We start from the raw sequence: 19,168 nt of genomic DNA on the forward strand, positions 1-19,168 counted from the left end.
AATGAATCATGTTGAGCTTCTTAGGTAATCACCATTGTTGTTTTGAATGCTAGAGATAGATTTGAGAAATAATGAAATCAATCTAGGATTCCATTAGCTTAATGAACTTGGATTTATTAATCTTCAATTTGTTGGGTGCGGAAGATTAATAGGGAAAAGTAGGAATTCATAGCCTGAGAAGGTATGTTTTACAACTTAGGGAATTTGATTTACAATCCATGCATGTGAGTGTAAAAGTAGCATAAATGTGTAGAATTAATCCATAGGATCCTAATAAAGTCAAAACCCTAACTGTTTGCTTTACTTGATATTACTCTTGCTTTAATCTTGCTTTCAGTAAATAGTTTTTTTTTTTTTAATTGCATAATAGATTTTGCTTTCGATTTAGTTTTATATTCTCCCATAAATCCAAACACTTTCGGTTTCTCCAAGTTGAAAACGAATAGGAAAATCAGTGCTTAGCAATCAATCCTCGTGGGAACGATACTCACTCATCATTTTATTACTTTGAATGACTATATTTGCGTGTTGTAGTAACAACGCATCAAGTTTTTTGCACCATTGTCGGGGATTGATTTTTGTTTTGACATTGAAATTTTCTTAAGTTAGCTAGATTGGAGTTTTATTTTTGTTTTAATTGTTATTAGTTACTTTTTGTTGTTCTTTTCTGTTTTCTAGTGATCTTATGTTTTCTCTCTTTCTTTTTAATTTATGCGAAGAGCTAGATGTCAGCCAGTGGTTCCTGTAGATCCAGAGATTGAAAGAACCGCAAGAAGACTTAACAGAGAGAGAAGAGAACGAGAGGCCATAGCTGTGGAGATGGCAGAAATTAGAACATTGAGGGAATTCTCAGTTCCCATAGTGGATGGCAGTGGGTCAAGTATTACTAGACCAGCAGTACAAGCCAACACTTTCAAAATAAAGCTGGCAATCATCGAGATGATCCAGCAGTTGGTACAGTTTAAAGGGGATTTAAAGGAAGATCCAAATCTGCACATTGCAAACTTTTTGGAGATTTGCGATACTTTCAAGTCAAACGGAGTGTCAGATGACACCATTAGATTGAGATTGTTCCCTTTTTCATTGAGGGATGAAGCAAAGGGATGGTTAATGGCACTACCACCAGGGACGATTGATGCGTGTTTCTTAAAACATGCAAAATGTAGCAAGTATACTAGTCGCTCAAGTAATAAAATGATGAGTAGAGTATCTTTCCCACGAGGATTGTTAGCAAAGCACTGAGTTTCCTAATGTTATCAAGTTGAAGCAATCGAATTCTTTGGATTGGTGGGAGCAAATTCTAATTAAAAACAACAATGAATTTTAAACTAAGATTAAAACTTAATTAAGAAAGAAATATGAAAGCACTGATAATCAATTAAAGCAAAACAGGTAGGGTTTTGACTTCATTTGAATTTTTATGGGTTAAACCTAAAAATTACACTACATTCACATTCATACGCAATGGTTGTAAATCGAACTCACTAATATGTTAAACATACCCTCTCGGGCTATTTTTTCCTATTCATCCTTATTAACCTTTCGCACCCAACAAATTGAAGATTAATAATTCCAAACTCATTAAGCAAAAGAATCCTAATATGATTTCATTAATTCTTGAATATATCTCTAGCATCCAATACTATAATGGTGATTACCCAAGAAGCCTAACATGATTCATTTCTCAATCTCATCATGTTCATTACATACTTTATTAAAAATCAGAGTAACACACAACCAAAGCATATTCATATGAAAATAACACAATCAAACACTTAATCCATTAAAAATCCAAACTGCCATCAAAACCCTAACCCAAAATAGATTAGTTCATAGCTAAATCAATATTACAAAAATGTAAAATGGAAATAATCAGGTTCAGCATAATGAAACTGAGATAAAAGAAGAAATCTCCCCAAAAGATGAATCCTTTAGTCAGAATCGAATCTTCTCCCTTAAGCAAACCAAATCGCTCAAAGTTTTACTAAGAAAAATGCAAAAGTAGCTAACCCTAAAAAGATGAAGACCCCTGGGCAAAAGGCTAAGTTTTTCTTTTATACTTAGTCTAAATAACCCAGCCAAAACATGCACAAAACGAAACTGTACATTTAACAAAACTGAAAATAATGACTGTCGCCGCGGCAAAGAGTGAAGCAGACACGTTCGTCCCTAGCTTACTTCGCCGCAGCGAAGACAATTCCTTCACCGGGGCAAAGCTTCTTGAAAAGTTCTGAAATTACAGAACTGCCACTCTTCTTGCTTCTTCGTTTGATTCTTCGATTCTCGGTGCTCTCCCTTGGGAACAAGCTTCATCGTGCTTTATACGGCTCCGGAACTCTCCTATCTTCTAAGATCCGCTAATTTCTGAGTAAAAAATATCCAATTTTGTCCTTATTTGCTCAAAATGTCCATTTTAACCTGAAACACGATAAGTAAAGAATTAAGCAACAATTCAGGTCAAAATGCACTAGAGAGTACCTGAAATTCGACAAAAAGGTCTAATGAAAACTATATAATTCACGGATTATCAACTACCCCCAAACTAAAGCTATGCTCGTCCCCGAGCATACAGTACAAAACTAACGAAAACACAAACAACAAACAAAAACAAAAACACAAAACACACACAACAAAACTGAAAAACAAAAACCAACAAGACTCAACTTTACAAAGAATTACCTAGAATTTGCACATGTCTCAAAAGTTGTTGAAAAATTATTATCAGGAAATGTTCAACACTCCAAGAAGTTATAAGCTACATCGACTGTCTTCCTCAATCGGTCCACCAAGTAGGTGATCCCCACTTCAACCCACATTTCAACTTCCCGGATTATTTTATGCAAAAATTGTAAAGTTTATCAAATGGTGGCATACTCCATAAGCCTAAATATCGAACTACTCTCCACTAATGAGGACTAGACACAGATAAGAATCAAAAGGTCTTTAAAAGCTTATAACGTTAGGCTCGGGTAGTGGGTTCCAATAAAAAGGATAGGAATAACAAAGTAAGAGAACTCGGTTGTCCTAAAGCAAAACTAAAATCACATCGAAACCCACACCTTCTCAACCACCAATCGACATGTCCACTAATTCACAACCTTCAAACGCGTATCTTTAAAACTTTTGGATACCATAAATGCAGGGGAGATTCGTTTAAGGTGTACGTGGCGTTGTTATACCCGAGGTCGCCAAGTACTGCTAGGCAATTTTTAAGGCGGGTTCTGGTTTCCAGCCGGTATACCCTTAAACTAGGCAGAATTTTGTGTTTTTTTTTTTTTTTAACACAATCAATTGAATTGAATTGAGGTGACTACCTCTTTTGTTTTTATTCTTTTCTCTCAACCCCCACATTATTCTTTTGGTCTCTTCATCATTTTTCTTCTCTCAACCCCCAAACTATTCTTTTGCTCATTTGTACACTCTTCTCGTTCTTTGTTTTGCACTAGGACCGAATTCTCCTAAGGGTACGATAAAGCGTTTAGGGTAAAAGGATTTGACAATTTTTGTTGTTTTCCAAGAAAAATAAAACAAAATTCATACGGCTCAACTGGGCGACTAGGGATAATTTCATTCATGGGTCGGCTAGAAAGGCTCAAACGTTCCGAAAAATACCTAAATCATCTCCTCAACCATGTCTAATCCTAGAATTTCGCCTCAAGCATTTCTCAACTAGGTTCTAGAGTCAACCAACATTAACAAGACTTTACCTAACCGCATAAAATGAATCTAAGCATGCCGAAAAAAAAAATGAAAATGGTGGTTGAACCACTCAACAAACCTCAATCAAAATCCAGTCAATAAACATAAACTTGAAGCAATGCTTAACATTTCTCAACAATAAAAATTCAACAATCCTATTCTCATCATTGATTTATACAAATCATCATCGACAAAAACGAAACAACCAAAAGAAACAAAAACAAAAATAATTTTTTTTTTCAGTTTAAGGTGTACATGGCGTTGTTAAACCCGAGGTCGCCAAGTGCTGCTAGGCAGTTTTTAAGGCAGTTACTGGTTTCCAGCCAATATACCCTTAAACTTGGTTTTAAGTCTATTCCCTGCCCCCAAACTAAACATGACATTGTCCCCAATGTTCCATTATGCACAAATCAGGAATAGAGAATAAAAACACAATAAAGGTATGAGAATTCTCCCTGGTTAATCCATTAATTGTCGCTCTAAAATGAACACTCGGTCTCGAATTTTTCATCATCCAAAATCTGTCAAAACAATTAAACTGTGGTGTCCTTTATGTTAGTACAATTCACACTAACTTGAAAAAATTACAACCTAATCTCGTCCTTTTAACAACTACAAATTAAAACAATAACTAAACAACTAACAAAATAAACAAAATGCAAAACCAAAATAAACTGAGTTTAATGTTTCAAGTGAACATGAAATTAAATGAAAACTATTAAAAACATAAAACAAAAACAGGGGGCTCGGCTCATGTCTGTTTCTATCTTCCTCTTCTTCCTCAGAGCCCATCCACTCATCCGAGTTCCAGTAGACCATTGGTATGCTGAAGTGTCAACATTAAGCTCCTTGAAGCTATTTGTCAGTAGCTCATGCATCTTTGTCCGCTCCATCATCCAATCCTGACGTCTCTTCATATATTTCATCAGGACATCATTTCCTGCATCATCTCTTTTTGTGTACCTGTGGAGTGGATGATGTGGGCAAGGCTTGTTCTCTCTGCCTTTTCGCCCCTACTCTTGGTGTGCGCAGCTTCCGTTCGGTCAAGGTTGTTTTTGTAATAATCTGAATCTAGAGTTGGAGCAACAAGAATACACTGCTCGTCATCCTGAACCTTGACCCCAGCTTTAGGCACAAGGCTATGATGAGATGCGGGAAACAGTAACTTGCTCGCCTCTGTTGGATGCTAGTTAACGTTGTTAAAAATGATGTCTTCCACATCAATACTCTTCCCTGTGGCAATAGAGTAGAGCAACATTGCCTTCTCATGAGTCACTGTGCTATATGTGATTCCAGCATTAATTTCGCACAGACAAAATATTGCCATAGCCGAGCCATCGGTATCAACTGCGTTCCTTTGAGTGTCTTATTTGTTTTTAGACACTTCCCACTCCGCCTCTGGTTTCGCAATGAACGACAGGATTATATTATCATCAAATTGTGATCTTTTGAACTCCACATACTGATCATTGAGAATTCGGGCAAGTTATAGAACTTATGATCTCCCTTGCCGTAAATTGCACATCCTCCCCTCTTACAAACAACAGTATCTTTATGACATTCCGGGAAGTTGGCATAGAACTCCCTCACCAATGGTTTACAGTGGATTGTCAGGAGCACGCATAAACATGTCCCAACATCTCCCGCTACTCCAGTCCAAAGCTTGTGTTGCGGTCAATCCACGCTCAGGGATGAAACCCTTATCCTTTCTTTGGATTATGCCTCATATCTTTTACGGGCTTCATCATTCACAAACCGGTTGTCAACACTCTTCCCTTACTCTACTCTTGCCCTTGTACGGTTGCTTAATTGTCGAAGCCATTGTTCCAACTGAAAATTCAATCCAAAATTAAAACCCTAGAATTCAGACCTAATTCTACACAGCCACTTCAAACCTGCAAAAACAACCCACACTTCCAAAAATTCGCAATTCAACCCCCAAACTACAATTTTCCAATTCAAACACAAACACTCCAAAAAAATCAACACCCACACTCTAACAATCAGTTAATTCACAAACTTCTCTCTCAATCAATATCACAACTCAAAATCACCCAATAATTCTCAAGTCAATCTCAACAAAATTCTCAAATCTATGATTAGAAACTTGAAATTTTCCGAAATAAAGTTTGGGTTATTGAGATCTTACCAATATGAAGGAGTGTGCACCACAATTGAACGGAAACGACCCAGATAGAAAGCCCCAAATTTTCAATCCAAAATTTTTGGTGAAATTTTCGCGAAAATTGTTGTTGAAAAGGGTTGTTTTGGTTTTAGGAATGTTGTAGAGTAAGAAATTGGTTGGAAAAACAAAATGAAGCAAAAGATGGAAGTTTGAAAAATTCTCTCTAACTCAAAATGCAAGGCGGCGTGAAAAATGAAAAGAAAAAAGTGAGTATTTATAGAAAACCATCGTCGCCACGGCAAAGAAGAAACTTCGTCGCGGCGACGTTCTTCGTTTATGAACCCTAAAAATTTTCCAGGTTTCGCGCCGGCGAAGAAAAATTCTTCACTGGGGTGAAAACTTCCGAGGATACAAGGCTTACTTCGCCCCGGCGAAATGCCTTAGCCAATTTTCCAAAAAATTTTTTTTCACTTTCTTCGCCACGGCGAAGACAATTCCTTCGCCGAGGCGAAAATGGCCAAGAGCTTACCCAATTTTCAAGTCTCTTCGCCGCGGCGAAGAAATCTTCTTTGCCCCGGCAAAGTCTGGAACTTTTTCATACTTTCCTTTGTGTAAAGACTTCACCTGAAAACACCAAAACAATTACACAGAATTCATAAAAACTATAATGAAATTAAACAAGATTGACAACCAAAATGACAAACAAAAAGTTAAAAACACTTGGGTTGCCTCCACGAAGCGCTTGTTTATAGTCGAAAGCTCGACCGTCTCAATTCTCAATCAGCCCGGACTATCCAAATACATCACATCCTGGAAATTTCCCTTGTACGGAGCTTCAATTGCTGATGATCTTTTTCACACAGTGGCTTTGTTGAAAGTTTCACTATCCATTTCCATCCCTTGGTCATAAATTTGGTAGCCGACTCTCTCTTCCGACCGCCTCCTCGTTTTCTTGCTAACTTCACCCTTTTTTATCCCAGAGGCCCGTTCCTTATGTGTACCAAACTCGACGTGGCTTGTCTTGGAATTTGTGCAACCTCTTCCGTCATGGTCCTCACTTCCGAACTTATCGGTTTTACAATGCAGTTCTTAATTTCCACTAATATTATTCAGTTGGCAGGGCTCAACTCTTGACTGATTACCACATCGATTTTTAAACACGACTCTTGTTCAGGTGGAGCTTCATGATCCAAGGACATAAATTTTATTTCTTCATCTTGCATCCCATGACAACTTCCCTTCGAACATCGATTAAGCTCTTCTGGTGGCTAGGAATGGTCGTCCAAGATAAGAGGAATTCTTTGTCTTCTTCCATATCCAACACAAAGAAATCCGCAGGAAAAATAAACTTGCCATCTTAATCAAAACATCCTCCACTATGCCCTTGGAAGCTTTATTGATCGATCTAGAAGTTGCAAGCATGTGGATGTTGGCTTAACTTCAATTCCTAGTTTCCTGAACACAGAAAAAGGCATAAGGTTAATGCTTGCACTAGGTCCATAGAACTCGATCAAAGGTTATATCTTATAGTGCAAGGGATAGTAAAACTCCCTGGATCTTTGAGTTTTGGGGGCAGCTTCTTCTGGAATAGCGATGCACTCTCGTTAGCATCACCGTTTCCTCATCTTCTAACTTCCTTTTGTGCGATAAAATTTATTTAAGAAATTTCGCGTAGCTGGCATCTGTTGCAATGCATCTGCAAAAGGAATGTAATATGCAGTTTTTAAAAACACAAGAAACTTAATAAAATGCCTTGATGTTCTCTTTTTGAGTCTTGAGGAAGGGTAAGGGTGGTGTGTGATGCGCCAACTCTGGTGGAATCTCGGGGAATGGCAATTTCTCTTTCTTTTCTTTTTCCCTTCTTCTACTCCTGCTTTTCTTTTCTTAGGTGGGTGGTTTCTCTTTGCTTCACTTTCTTCATCAATTTCCTCATCAGAATCTTCCTTTTTTTTGATGAAGTTTCCTCTTTCCTTGGGTCCCTCACCTCTTCTAAACTCTCACACTTCTCAACGAAATTGCATTACTTGCTCACGTGGGTTGGTTACTATATTGTTGGTAAGGAACCTTGCGCGTCGATCATTAAGCTTTCGGCCAATTGGCCCATCTGTACCTCAAGATTCCGAATGGACGCCCCTTGGTTTCTAAAATTGTCCCTCGTTTCAATGAAACCTGTGGTCTTTGTATGAATTTACCAAACATGTCCTCCAACTTCGTCACTCTTTGATCTCCGGTTGATTGGTCACCCCTGGCTGGTAATTGGAACTTGCCTTGGTTCCATGATTATTTTGCTTTTCTGATTTCCCCAAGCCAGATTTGGATGATTTCTCCAACCTGGGTTATATGTGTTGGAGCATGGGTTGTCTCGGTTGCTCTGATTTCCTGCCAAGTAATTCACTTGCTCGTTGATGAAGATGACGAAGCAAATGGTTCTCAACTTGACACTCGCTGCTCACATGGTTTCTGCACAAATTCACATGTAGTTGAGGTGCTTGTATAGAGTTTACCTGCATAGTTCCCAACTGTTTTTGAAGTACAGTGAGTTAGGCTGAGATGGCTGTGAAGGCATCAACTTCATGAAAACCGAAGTTCCTTGTTATAACTCTCTCATTTGGTCTTTGATAGTTGTTGCTTGCCAAAACCTCAAGCAACTCATATGCCTCCTCTGGTGTCTTATTCTGCAAAGCCCACCTGAAGCTGCATCCACCATGGTTTGCACATTACCCATCAAACCATTGTAAAAAGTTTGGACTTGAAGCCAACTGGCAAACCATGGTGTGGACACTTCCTCATTACCTCCTTGTATCTCTCCAAGCCTCGTACAATGACTCGGCATCATCTTGTACAAATGATGTGATATCATTTCTAATTTCGCTGACTTAGCTGGAGGAAAGAACTAGTCAGGAATTTCGTGTTAGATCATTCCACGTTGTTATTGTTCCCGGTGATATGCCATTAACCACCCCTTTGCTTTATCTCCAATGAGAATGGAATAACCGCAGCCTAATAGATCATCCAACACTCCATTTGACTTGAAGGTGTCACAAATTTCCAGGAAATTTGCAATGTGCTGATTCGGATCTTTCTTCAAATCACCGTTGAATCTAACCGACTGGGATCATCTGGATGATTGCCGACTGATCTTGAAGTTGTTGCTTGTACTGTAGGTCTAGTAATATTGACCCACTTACTTCACTGTGGGAACTGAAAATTCCCTCAGTGTCCTGTTTTCTTGTTTAGCCATTTCAACAACAACTTCTTAGATTCTATAGTAAGATTCTCTCTTTCTCTTCTTTCTCTGTTATGTCTTCTCACCGGTCCTCCAAGCTCAGGTCAACAGGAACCACTGGTTGAGTCTTGCTCTTGCATAAACTGAACGAACACAAGTGAAGGAAAGAGATATCACAACTCTAATGAAAATTAAAAACAAAAATAAACTTCAATCTAGCTAAACTTAAGGAAAAACTCAATGTAACTTAAAACAATCCCCGGAACGGCGCCAAAAACTTGATGCCGTTTCTTACAACATGCAAAAAGTAGCAAGTATACTAGTCGCTCAAGTAATAAAAATGATGAGTAGAGTATCGTTCCCACGAGGATGTTTAGCAAAGCACTGAGTTTCCTAATGTATTCAAGTTGAAGCAACGAATTCTTGGATTGGCGGGAGCAAATTCTAATAAAACAACATGAATTTTAAACTAAGATTAAAACTTAATTAAGAAAGCAATATGAAAGCACGGATAATCAATTCAAGCAAAACGGGTAGGGTTTTGACTTCTTTGGATTTTTATGGGTTAAACCTAAAAATTACACTACATTCACATTCATACGCAATGGTTGTAAATCGAACTCACCAATATGTAAAACATACCTTCTCGGGCTATGTTTTCCATTCATCCTTATTAACATTCCGCACCCAACAAATTGAAGATTAATAATTCCAAACTCATTAAGCAAAAGAATCCTAATATGATTTCATTAATTCTTGAATCTATCTCTAGCATCTAATACTATAATGGTGATTACCCAAGAAGCCTAACCTGATTCATTTCTCAATCTCATCATGTTCATCACATACTGCAATTCAAAATCAGATAGTAACACAAACCAAAAGCATATTCATATGAAAATAACACAATCAAACACTTAACCCATTAAAAATCCAAACTACCATCAAAACCCTAACCCAAAATAGATTAGTTCATAGCTAAATCAATATTACAAAACGTAAAACGGAAATAATCAAGTTCAGCATAATGAAACTGAGATAAAAGAAGAAATCTCCCCAAAGATGAATCCTTTAGTCAGAATCGAATCTTCCCCCTTAAACAAACCAAATCGCTCAAAGTTTTACTAAGAAAAATGCAAAAGTAGCTAACCCTAAAAAGATGAAGACCCCTGGGCAAAAGGCTAAGTTTTTCTTTTATACTTAGTCCAAATAACCTAGCCAAAACACGCACAAAACAAAACTGTGCATTTAACAAAACTGAAAATAATGACTGTCGCCGCGGCGAAGAGTGAAGTAGACACGTTCGTCCCTGGCTTACTTCACCGCGGCGAAGACAATTCCTTCGCCGGGGCGAAGCTTCTTGAAAAGTTCTGAAATTACAGAACTGCCACTCTGCTTGCTTCTTCGTTTGATTCTTCGATTCTCGGTGCTCTCCATTGGGAACAAGCTTCATCGTGCTTTATCCTGCTCCGGAACTCTCCTATCTTCTAAGATCCACTAATTTTTGAGTCAAAAATATCCAATTTTGCCCTTATTTGCTCAAAATATCCATTTTAACCTGAAACACGAAAAGTAAAGAATTAAGCAACAATTCAGGTCAAAATGCACTAGAGAGTACCTGAAATCCGACAAAAAAGTCTAATGAAAACTGTATAATTCACGGATTATCAATGATCACTACATGGAATGAATTAGCACAGAAGTTCCTGAGCAAATTCTTTCCTCCAGCAAAATCTGCGAAGATGAGAAATGATATCACATCTTTTCTATAGGAAGAGTCTGAATCATTATATGAGACGTGGGAAATATACAAGGAACTACTGAGGAGGTGTCCACACCGTGGGTTGCCAGTTTGGATGCAAGTCCAAACGTTTTACAATGGATTGATGGTTAATGTGCAAACCATGGTGGATACAGAATTGGGAGGAGCATTGCAAAATAAGACACCAGAAGAAGCTCATGAGTTGCTTAGTCAAAGAAATCTATGGGTCTTCATGAAGCTGATGCATACACGGCTATTTCAGCCCAACTTACATCACTTCAGAAATAGTTGGGAAGTATGCAGGTAAATTCTATTCAAGCACCTCAACTAACTTGTGAATTTTGTGCAGGTAGTCATGTGAGCAGTGAATGCAAAGTGGGGAACGCGTTTGCTTCAACGTCTTCATCATCAGAACAGGTTAACTACTTGGCAAGAAATCAGAGGCAACCGAACAATCCGTACTCCAACACATATAATCCTAGTTGGAGGAATCATCTAAAACTCTCTTGGGGTAATCAGAATCAATAGAATCAGTAGAACAATCAATGGAACCAAAGAATGATGCCAAACAACCAAGCGGGGGTGAACAATCAACTGGGAGAGCAAAGATTGACAAAACTGGAGGATAGGTTCGAAAACTTTATGCAAGAGACCACATTTTCATGAATGAGACCAGGGCGAATTTTAGAAACCAAGGGGCGTCCATTCGGATCTTGGAGGTACAAGTGGGCCAATTGGCTGATAAGCTAAATGATAGACCACAGGGCTCCCTAATAAGTAACACAATGACAAATCCACGAGAACAAGTGAATGCAATAACACTAAGAAGTGGAACAGTCTTGGGAGAGGTTGAGAAAGAAATGAAGGATGCGACTTCACCAAGTAAAGTGAAGGAAGATTCGGATGAAGAAGTAGATGAAGAGATCATTACTGAAGAAAAACCACCCAGCCTTGGGAAAGATGAACAAAAGCAAAGGAAAGAGAAATTGCCAATTTTTGAGACACCACCGGGATTAGCACATCACAGTCCTCTGGTGCCTTTTCCTCAGAGGCTGAGAAAAGAAAATCAGGATAAGTAATTTATTAAATTTCTCGAGGTATTAAAAAAACTACATATTAACATTCCTTTTGCAGATGCCTTGCAGCAAATGCCGAGCTACGCGAAATTTCTCAAGGACATTCTGTCGAATAAAAGGAAGTTGGAAGAGGAGAAAACCATGTGTAATGCTTTCTTTCTAGCTAGTATACTTGTAAAATAATTAATAAAAAATAAATCTCATTAACAATATATATAAGAAAATACACATATATACGAGTAACAAAGTATAGGCCCATATTGAATTTTTTCTTTATATACAAATATTTACAAAATATACTCAAAATAGCAATGTGACAGTGTAGCCCAACCCATCCACTGCGTGATATTCTGTGCGACCGCAACTCACCTATTACCTGCAAAAACATTAAAAACAACAGAGTGAGCACTAATTGCTCAGTAAGAAAACCCGCTATGCTACCCTTCTCTCTCTGCTGCTTAAAATTCCGAATTTTCTTTCCTTACATCACATTTCCCGATTATTCTCTATTCTTTCCCTGTTCTTCTCTCTGTTCTTTCTCTGTTCTTTCTTTATTCTTTCTCTATTTTGCTGTCTGTTTTTCTTTCTGTTTCTAAATTTCTCACTACCCATGATAATGAGCATGGTATTATGCATATTCATGATGCAAATGCACAAATGCATAAATTATGCATTTTCTTTTCTATTTTTCTTATTCTGTTTTTCTGTTTCTTTTTCTTTATTTCTTTATTTCTTTTCTTTCTTTCTTTTCTACTCTTTCTATTCTTTCTTTCTTTTCTATTCTCTCTTTCTATTCTTGCCTATCGGACTCGGTTGAGGCATGGATTTGGAGCCTTGGCCGTGTGAGTGAATTCTCTAATTCTGGGTATAGTCCTCATCCACACACACTTCTAACAGGCTATACATTTCTTCTTTCTGAATTTTGAGGTCGCTCACTAAAGGCGGCGTGCATGTGGGACTATGTCACTCACGGGCTCCCCATCGCAACAACCTTCTCTTTTTTTTTTTTTTTTTAACACTTCTTTAGGTAAAATTTCAGATTTGAATACCTTTAATATTCTCATTTATTTCTATTTTCTCTTTAACATATTTTAGGGCTTTTTCATGCTCTTATGAATATATATGCATGTAGATGGTTTCATGCTTATAATTCTTTCTAAATTTACATACTTAAATGCAATTATGCATTATGGAATGCCAACATGTCATTCTCTACCATCTACAAACACATCCCAAGGTAACACATAATCATACTCATACATGCACTTCTCCTTGGCATTTCATCAAACAATTCATGTGCACAAATCAACACTAATTTGGCTACACTTCTATCTCTATTTTAGGCCACCAAAAACTTGGAATAAACTCCTCCATAATTAACTCCAAATCTGCCCAAAATACACACTTCAAAATTTTCACTTCAACTCTTCCAAATCTCAACCAAACATTCATCAAGTATCACATACACCAACCCAACTTCTCATGGATAGATTCTAATTATTATTCAACACCAAATCCATCAACAATTCCACATATAACATATATATATGTGGTGTGCTGTTGTAGGCAACCAAGATTAAAAACCTTCCTAACCTAACTACTGAACTGTAAATAGGGTAAGCAAGGGTCGATCCCACGAAGGGTGTCTAGCCGAATTTTCGATGATGTGAATAAGGTTGGGGGGTTTTGAGTAAAACAGAAAACAATCTTAGCAAAAACAAAAACAAAAACAATTCAATTTGAAATCAATTAATATAATGAAACTTGGTCTCCGTTAGCATCCACCATTGGAACCTTAAAACTGATCATTGATGCAAAAGTAAATCAATTCTTACTCTGAATATTCACTGTTGGAATTATTTTCCTATCTCTCCTTAATTGTAATTAATTAGGAAACAAGCGTTCTTAATTAATCTTACCATTAAACAACCATAGACAAGTGCTAAAGATTTAATCTAATGGCAGCCTTAATAATTAGAGAGATCGATGAAGCTAAACAACCCAAACTCAAGCGGTTGTATTTAATTCAGTCGAGTGTTCCTCTTAAGGTTACTAATTCCTGACGCAGCAAATTAATAATCCTATTTGCTTCACAAGTTAGAGGGATCAAAAAATTACGGATTTGATATCTAACTTAGCAGTAGATTGTAACAAATAATAACCTAGTAGGCCTCCTAGCAATTAAATGAAACAATCATGAAATTAAGCATAGAAGAACATCCAATACTCAAAGCGTAAAATTGAACACTGAATTAAAATGGATTAGATCTCACAGTTATTGATTCCGAGGCCTCCGTTTCCTTCGACAAAGTTATAAAAATTAGCTTCTCATGGCCACCACAAAATTACAGAGGAAAAGTTGCAGAGAAGACTAGAGAGAGGCGTGTGTGTATCCCTCAAACCTAATCTGATCCCTTTAAAAAAATATCCAGTTTAAGTATTTGAATTCCACTAAATCTCCTAAAAGAAATATTCTAATATCCTAAAATAACATTAATCCTAATTTGATTCTAATTAATTGAAAATAAGATAAAGTCTTAAAATAAAATAGGGAAGTGGTGATTCTGAGCTGTAACTTGCGTACCACATGTGTCCAAATCTTCCAATAATAAACTGCCCAATTGATTTGCATGACAAGGCAAAATGTTCCAGAATGTCGGCAGTGCAGATGCATCAACTTCAAGCCCGATTACCACCTTGATGCAGCGAGTATCTCTCCAAACTCAAAACATGAACGTTGTAGATATCTTTCTTAGCGTTTCACAGAACTTTGAATCATCTCAATCGGAGCTCGGATGAGAGAGTTATGTCCCGATTACGAAACAATGTCAAAACTGTCCGAATTCACTTAATTAGTTCCATTTTGCAATTAACGCCTCCATTTGCTTCCTAAATCAAAATAGAATAATAATCAGTACATTTTAGGCAAAAAATAAGTATAAAATACTAGACATTAAGGGGGGTAAATATGACATTTTGCATTCTCATCAATATGCACAAAGAAAATTCTCTACACAACATAACTTAAATCACACTTAGGGTAGGATTTACTTACCTTTGATATGAGCAAATTCAACCCTTTAAGAATCTCCTTTGATCAAACTCTCTTCCTCTTAAATCCTATGAGCAAAAACCATCAAAATCAACACTTTAAAAACTAAAATTCACTTCTTAGTGCAAGGATCTTACCTATAGAAGCTTAAGATTGAAAATCCACTAAAAAACACCCAAAACCTTTGAATTTCCTTTGAAGAAGAATTGAAGAATTTGAGAGAATATGGAGGTGAAAGTGGCGTGCATATGGGTAAGAGTGGCTAGGGTTTTACTCTTCAACTTGATATAACATAAAAATTATATATAGTTTCCCATTTTGCCCTTGCACTTTCTTTAAAATTTCATCTATGTCCCTTAGTCAATTACCATAATGCCCACATTTTTATTGCATTCTCCATGAAATTCTATTTTTATTGCATTCTCCATGAAATTCTATCTCTTTTCACTCCACACAATTTCAATTAATTTTTTGAGTGAAAAGACCATTTTACCCTTAATGCAAGTTTAAGGCATTTTCTTCACATTTTCCTTAAAATAACCTTAGCAAAAATCAACTAAAGGCACAAGAACATAAATTAAATTACATACCTCCATGTGGGCGTTACACCGTGATGCTAACAGAGGAGTGTAGTGCCATTCTACATAAAAAGCTACCACCGAAACTCAAGGATCCAGGGAGCTTTACTATTCCTTGTGTTATAGGAAATATCACCTTTGATAGAGTTTTGTGTGATTTGGGTGCAAGTATAAATCTTATGCCTTTTTCTGTTTTCAGGAAACTAGGAATTGGAGAAGTAAAATCGACAACCGTGTGCTTGCAGCTTGTAGATAGATCCATCAAGCATCCGAGGGGAATTGTTGAAGATGTGCTGGTTAAGGTGGACAAATTTATTTTTCCAGCAGATTTCTTTGTGTTGGACATGGAAGAAGACAAAGAGATTCCTCTTATCCTGGGATGACCATTTCCGGCTATCGGAAGAGCCTTAATCGACATACAAGAAGGGAAGTTGATCATGAGGATGCAAGATGAAGAAGTGACATTTAATGTCCTTGAGTCGATGAAAGTTCCACCGAAGCGAGAGTCATGTTTAAAAATTGACTCGGTGGATCAGTCAATAATGGAAACCTCCCAACTTGACAATTCTAATCCGCAAATTAAGGGATGCATGGTCAAGTCGAATCAAATCGAGGATGGGGACCATAACCCAGAAGGTTACACTACATTCCAAGATGGATCAAGATTGAGCATGTATCTTTCCAAGAGACGGATTTCTCAGTTCAAAAATCATTGCAAGGAAAATGTTCAGGAGATGATATATTTGGACAATCTGGATTGACATGAGGACTTGAGAAAATCGAGCTTCCGACTATAAACAAGCGCTTCTTGGGAGGCAACCCAAGTGTCTTAATTTGTTTTTCATTTGTTTGTTGTTTTGAATTTGTTTAGTTGTCTCATGATTTAGAATGATTTTGATTTTGTGTGTTTTTGGGTGTTTCAGGTGAATTATCGTATTAAGGCAAAAAAAGGAAAACTTCCAGTTTTTGTTGCAGCGAAATACTTTTTTCCAAGAAGAGGAACTCAAAAAGTCCCAGACTTCGCCGAGGCGACGTGCTCTCTGAAAATTTTCACCACGACTAAACAATTTTCTTCACCGCGGCAGAAAGGGTTTTGCGAAATTGAACTAACGGAATTTTGCCATGGCATCGATTAGGTTTGAAATTTTGTATGGAACGAAGAACTTCGCCGCAGCGAAAACTGCTTTATATAAATAAGTTCATCGTGACTCTTCATTTTTTCGAAAAAGTTCAAAACGCATCCGAGAGCCAAACACTTCAACCTTCAATCCAAAGCTTTTCCAGTGAATGTCCATCACTTTCCTCACTCCTTAACCCTCACAAACACCAAAACAACTTATTTTAGCAAAAAATTGTGTGAAAAATTGAAGAAAATTTTGGAAACCCTTGGTTTTCAAAAATTGGGGATCTTGCAATCTGGGCCGCAATTGGTGAAATTGGTGGTGCATTCAACGTGAGAATAAGATTTCGAGTTCTCTAACATCTAAATTGCTCAATTTCGATTGTAATGCCTTAAGTTTGAGATATTGCTTGAATGAGTTGATTTGTGGATTTTTGAGATTGTTTGTAGGTTGATTTTGATTAAAGAAGTGTAGATTTTGATTTGTATGGTGTTGAAGAGTTTGGGTGTGAGAACTGGGAGTGTTTTGTTGAGTTTGGAAGAAGAGTGAATTTGGGGGTCTAGGTGCAAAATTTTACAAACTTTGGTGCATTTGCATGATTGATTGTGGTCGATAGCAAGGGTATTTAGAGCTGAATTGTCTGGTTAGAGTCTTAGTTTGGGGGTACATTAGAGTTGTCGAAAATGTCGCTCAAAGTACCTTCCAAGGGTAAAGGAAAAGGGAAAAAAGTAGACAATAGATTTGTTAGTGACAAGGCTCGGCAACGATATGAATGAGCAATCCAAAGGAAGGATAAGAGGTTTATTGTAGAGCGTGGATTGACCACTGTCTATGCTGAAGAGGAATAGAAGGAGAAAGTGGGATTCATTTATGAGTGAACCCGGATATACGGCCGTAGAGCCGATAGTGAGAGAGTTTTATGCTAACCTCCCTGACTATTATCCTGGGCATGTATTTGTGAGGGGTACTGATGTGCCAATTTATGCGAAGGTTATCAACAATTTTTACAACTTGCCTTCGATTGACCGTGATGAGTATCTGGAATTTAAGAAGAAACAATTTAAGGAGGATGAGATACTTAAGGTCATAGCAAAACCGGATACCCCTTGGGAGGTTTCGAATAAGGGAAATAGGAGCATCAAGGGAACTAATCTGATACCGATGGCTAGGTTGTGGTAGTACTTTGTGAGTGCGAGGATGATTCCGAAGACACATTATAGTTCATTAACTTTTGATAAGGCGGTATTGCTTTATTCGATTGCCACTGGAAAGAGAATGGATGTGGGAAATATTATCATGACGAGTATGCAAAATGCAGCCCAACCAGGATGAGGGAGCTTCCCCTTCCCATATCTCATCACCGAGTTGTGCACTCGTGCAAGAGTAGATAAGACAGATGATGAACCACTTATCCATCCTGTCCCAGTTCTCGACACCTCCTACTATCGAAAGTTACTTGGGCATACTCCTAGAGAAGAACCTAGCTTCAAAACAAAAAGACAAAGAACCACAGAAGCTACCACATCATCCAGTTCGACATCCACAACAAAGGAGCTACTGTAGTAGATTTTGGGCAAGATGAAACGGATGGAATGATGGCAAGTTTGGCTGGCAGAGCAGACTCGAATGATGTATGCTATGCAACACAGCTACTGCACCAAGCTCGACATTGATACTTCAAGCTTCCAATGGGAAGACTAGGATTCTGAGGAATGAATATGCTCTGAAGAAGATGAAGACACCGAAGAAGATGAGAAGGTCGAAGAATGAAACCTGAGCACCTGTTTTGTAGTTTATTTTTTTGTTTTGTTTTAATTGTCATTTTCTTTTATTTTGTACATTGAACCTAATTTTCTTTTTGTTTTGGATTGTTTTAATTTTGTTTGAGCTTCTTAGTAGTCGTAAGGGTGAGATTAGGATTGTAATATTTTCATCTTAGTCATGAAATTTTCTAACATAGTGGACACCACAAAATTTCAATTGTTTTACAGATTATGGTTACGAGAAAGCCAAGGAACAGGTGTGCATGCTGTTGCGTGAAACACCGACTTCACGGATTAATCAGGGAACTATCTCATACCTTTTGTAAATTCTATTTTGCTTTTCCTAAATTGTGCATCATGTGACATTGGGGATAATGTCATCTTTAGTTTTGGGGTAGGAAAAATTTGAACAAATTTGTTATTTATGTTTAGTTGTTTTCATGTTTTGTTGTGTTATGCCAATGATGAATTACATAAGTCTATGTTGAGAATAGGATTGTTGGGATTTTATTGTTGAAAAATGTTAAGCATTGCTTCAAGTATGTTGGTTGACTGAATTTAGCTTGAGGTTTGTTGAGTGGTTCAACCACCATTTTCATTATTTCGGCATGCTTAGATTCATTTTATGTGGTTAGGTAAAGTCTTGATAATGTTCGTGGACTCTAGAACCTAATTGAGAAGTGCTTGAGGCGAAATTAGAGGAATAGACATTATTGAGGAAGTGATTTAGGCAGTTTTTTGAAAAGGTTGAGCTTTTCTAGCCGAC

The 19,168-nt window shown here is 37.4% G+C and overlaps 1 protein-coding gene and 1 non-coding gene across 2 annotated transcripts in view; both read left to right on the forward strand.

Moving 5' to 3' along the window:
- The first annotated feature begins 8,588 nt into the window (after window positions 1-8,588).
- LOC116107377 lies at window positions 8,589-8,694 on the forward strand. The gene has a single exon (XR_004124454.1). It is a non-coding gene; the product is annotated as a small nucleolar RNA R71 (small nucleolar RNA).
- Window positions 8,695-11,597: 2,903 nt separating this feature from the next.
- LOC116107370 overlaps window positions 11,598-19,168 on the forward strand; it is a gene marked incomplete at its 3' end in the record, with an annotated part of 32,300 nt that continues 24,729 nt past the window's right edge. The window contains exon 1 of the mRNA XM_031393650.1: window positions 11,598-11,846. Within this exon, the coding sequence (XP_031249510.1) occupies window positions 11,598-11,846 (249 nt within the window). The remainder of the gene's footprint in view (window positions 11,847-19,168) is intronic.

Source organism: Pistacia vera, unplaced genomic scaffold, assembly GCF_008641045.1.
Source record: "Pistacia vera cultivar Batoury unplaced genomic scaffold, PisVer_v2 Contig534, whole genome shotgun sequence".
Lineage (NCBI taxonomy): Eukaryota > Viridiplantae > Streptophyta > Magnoliopsida > Sapindales > Anacardiaceae > Pistacia > Pistacia vera.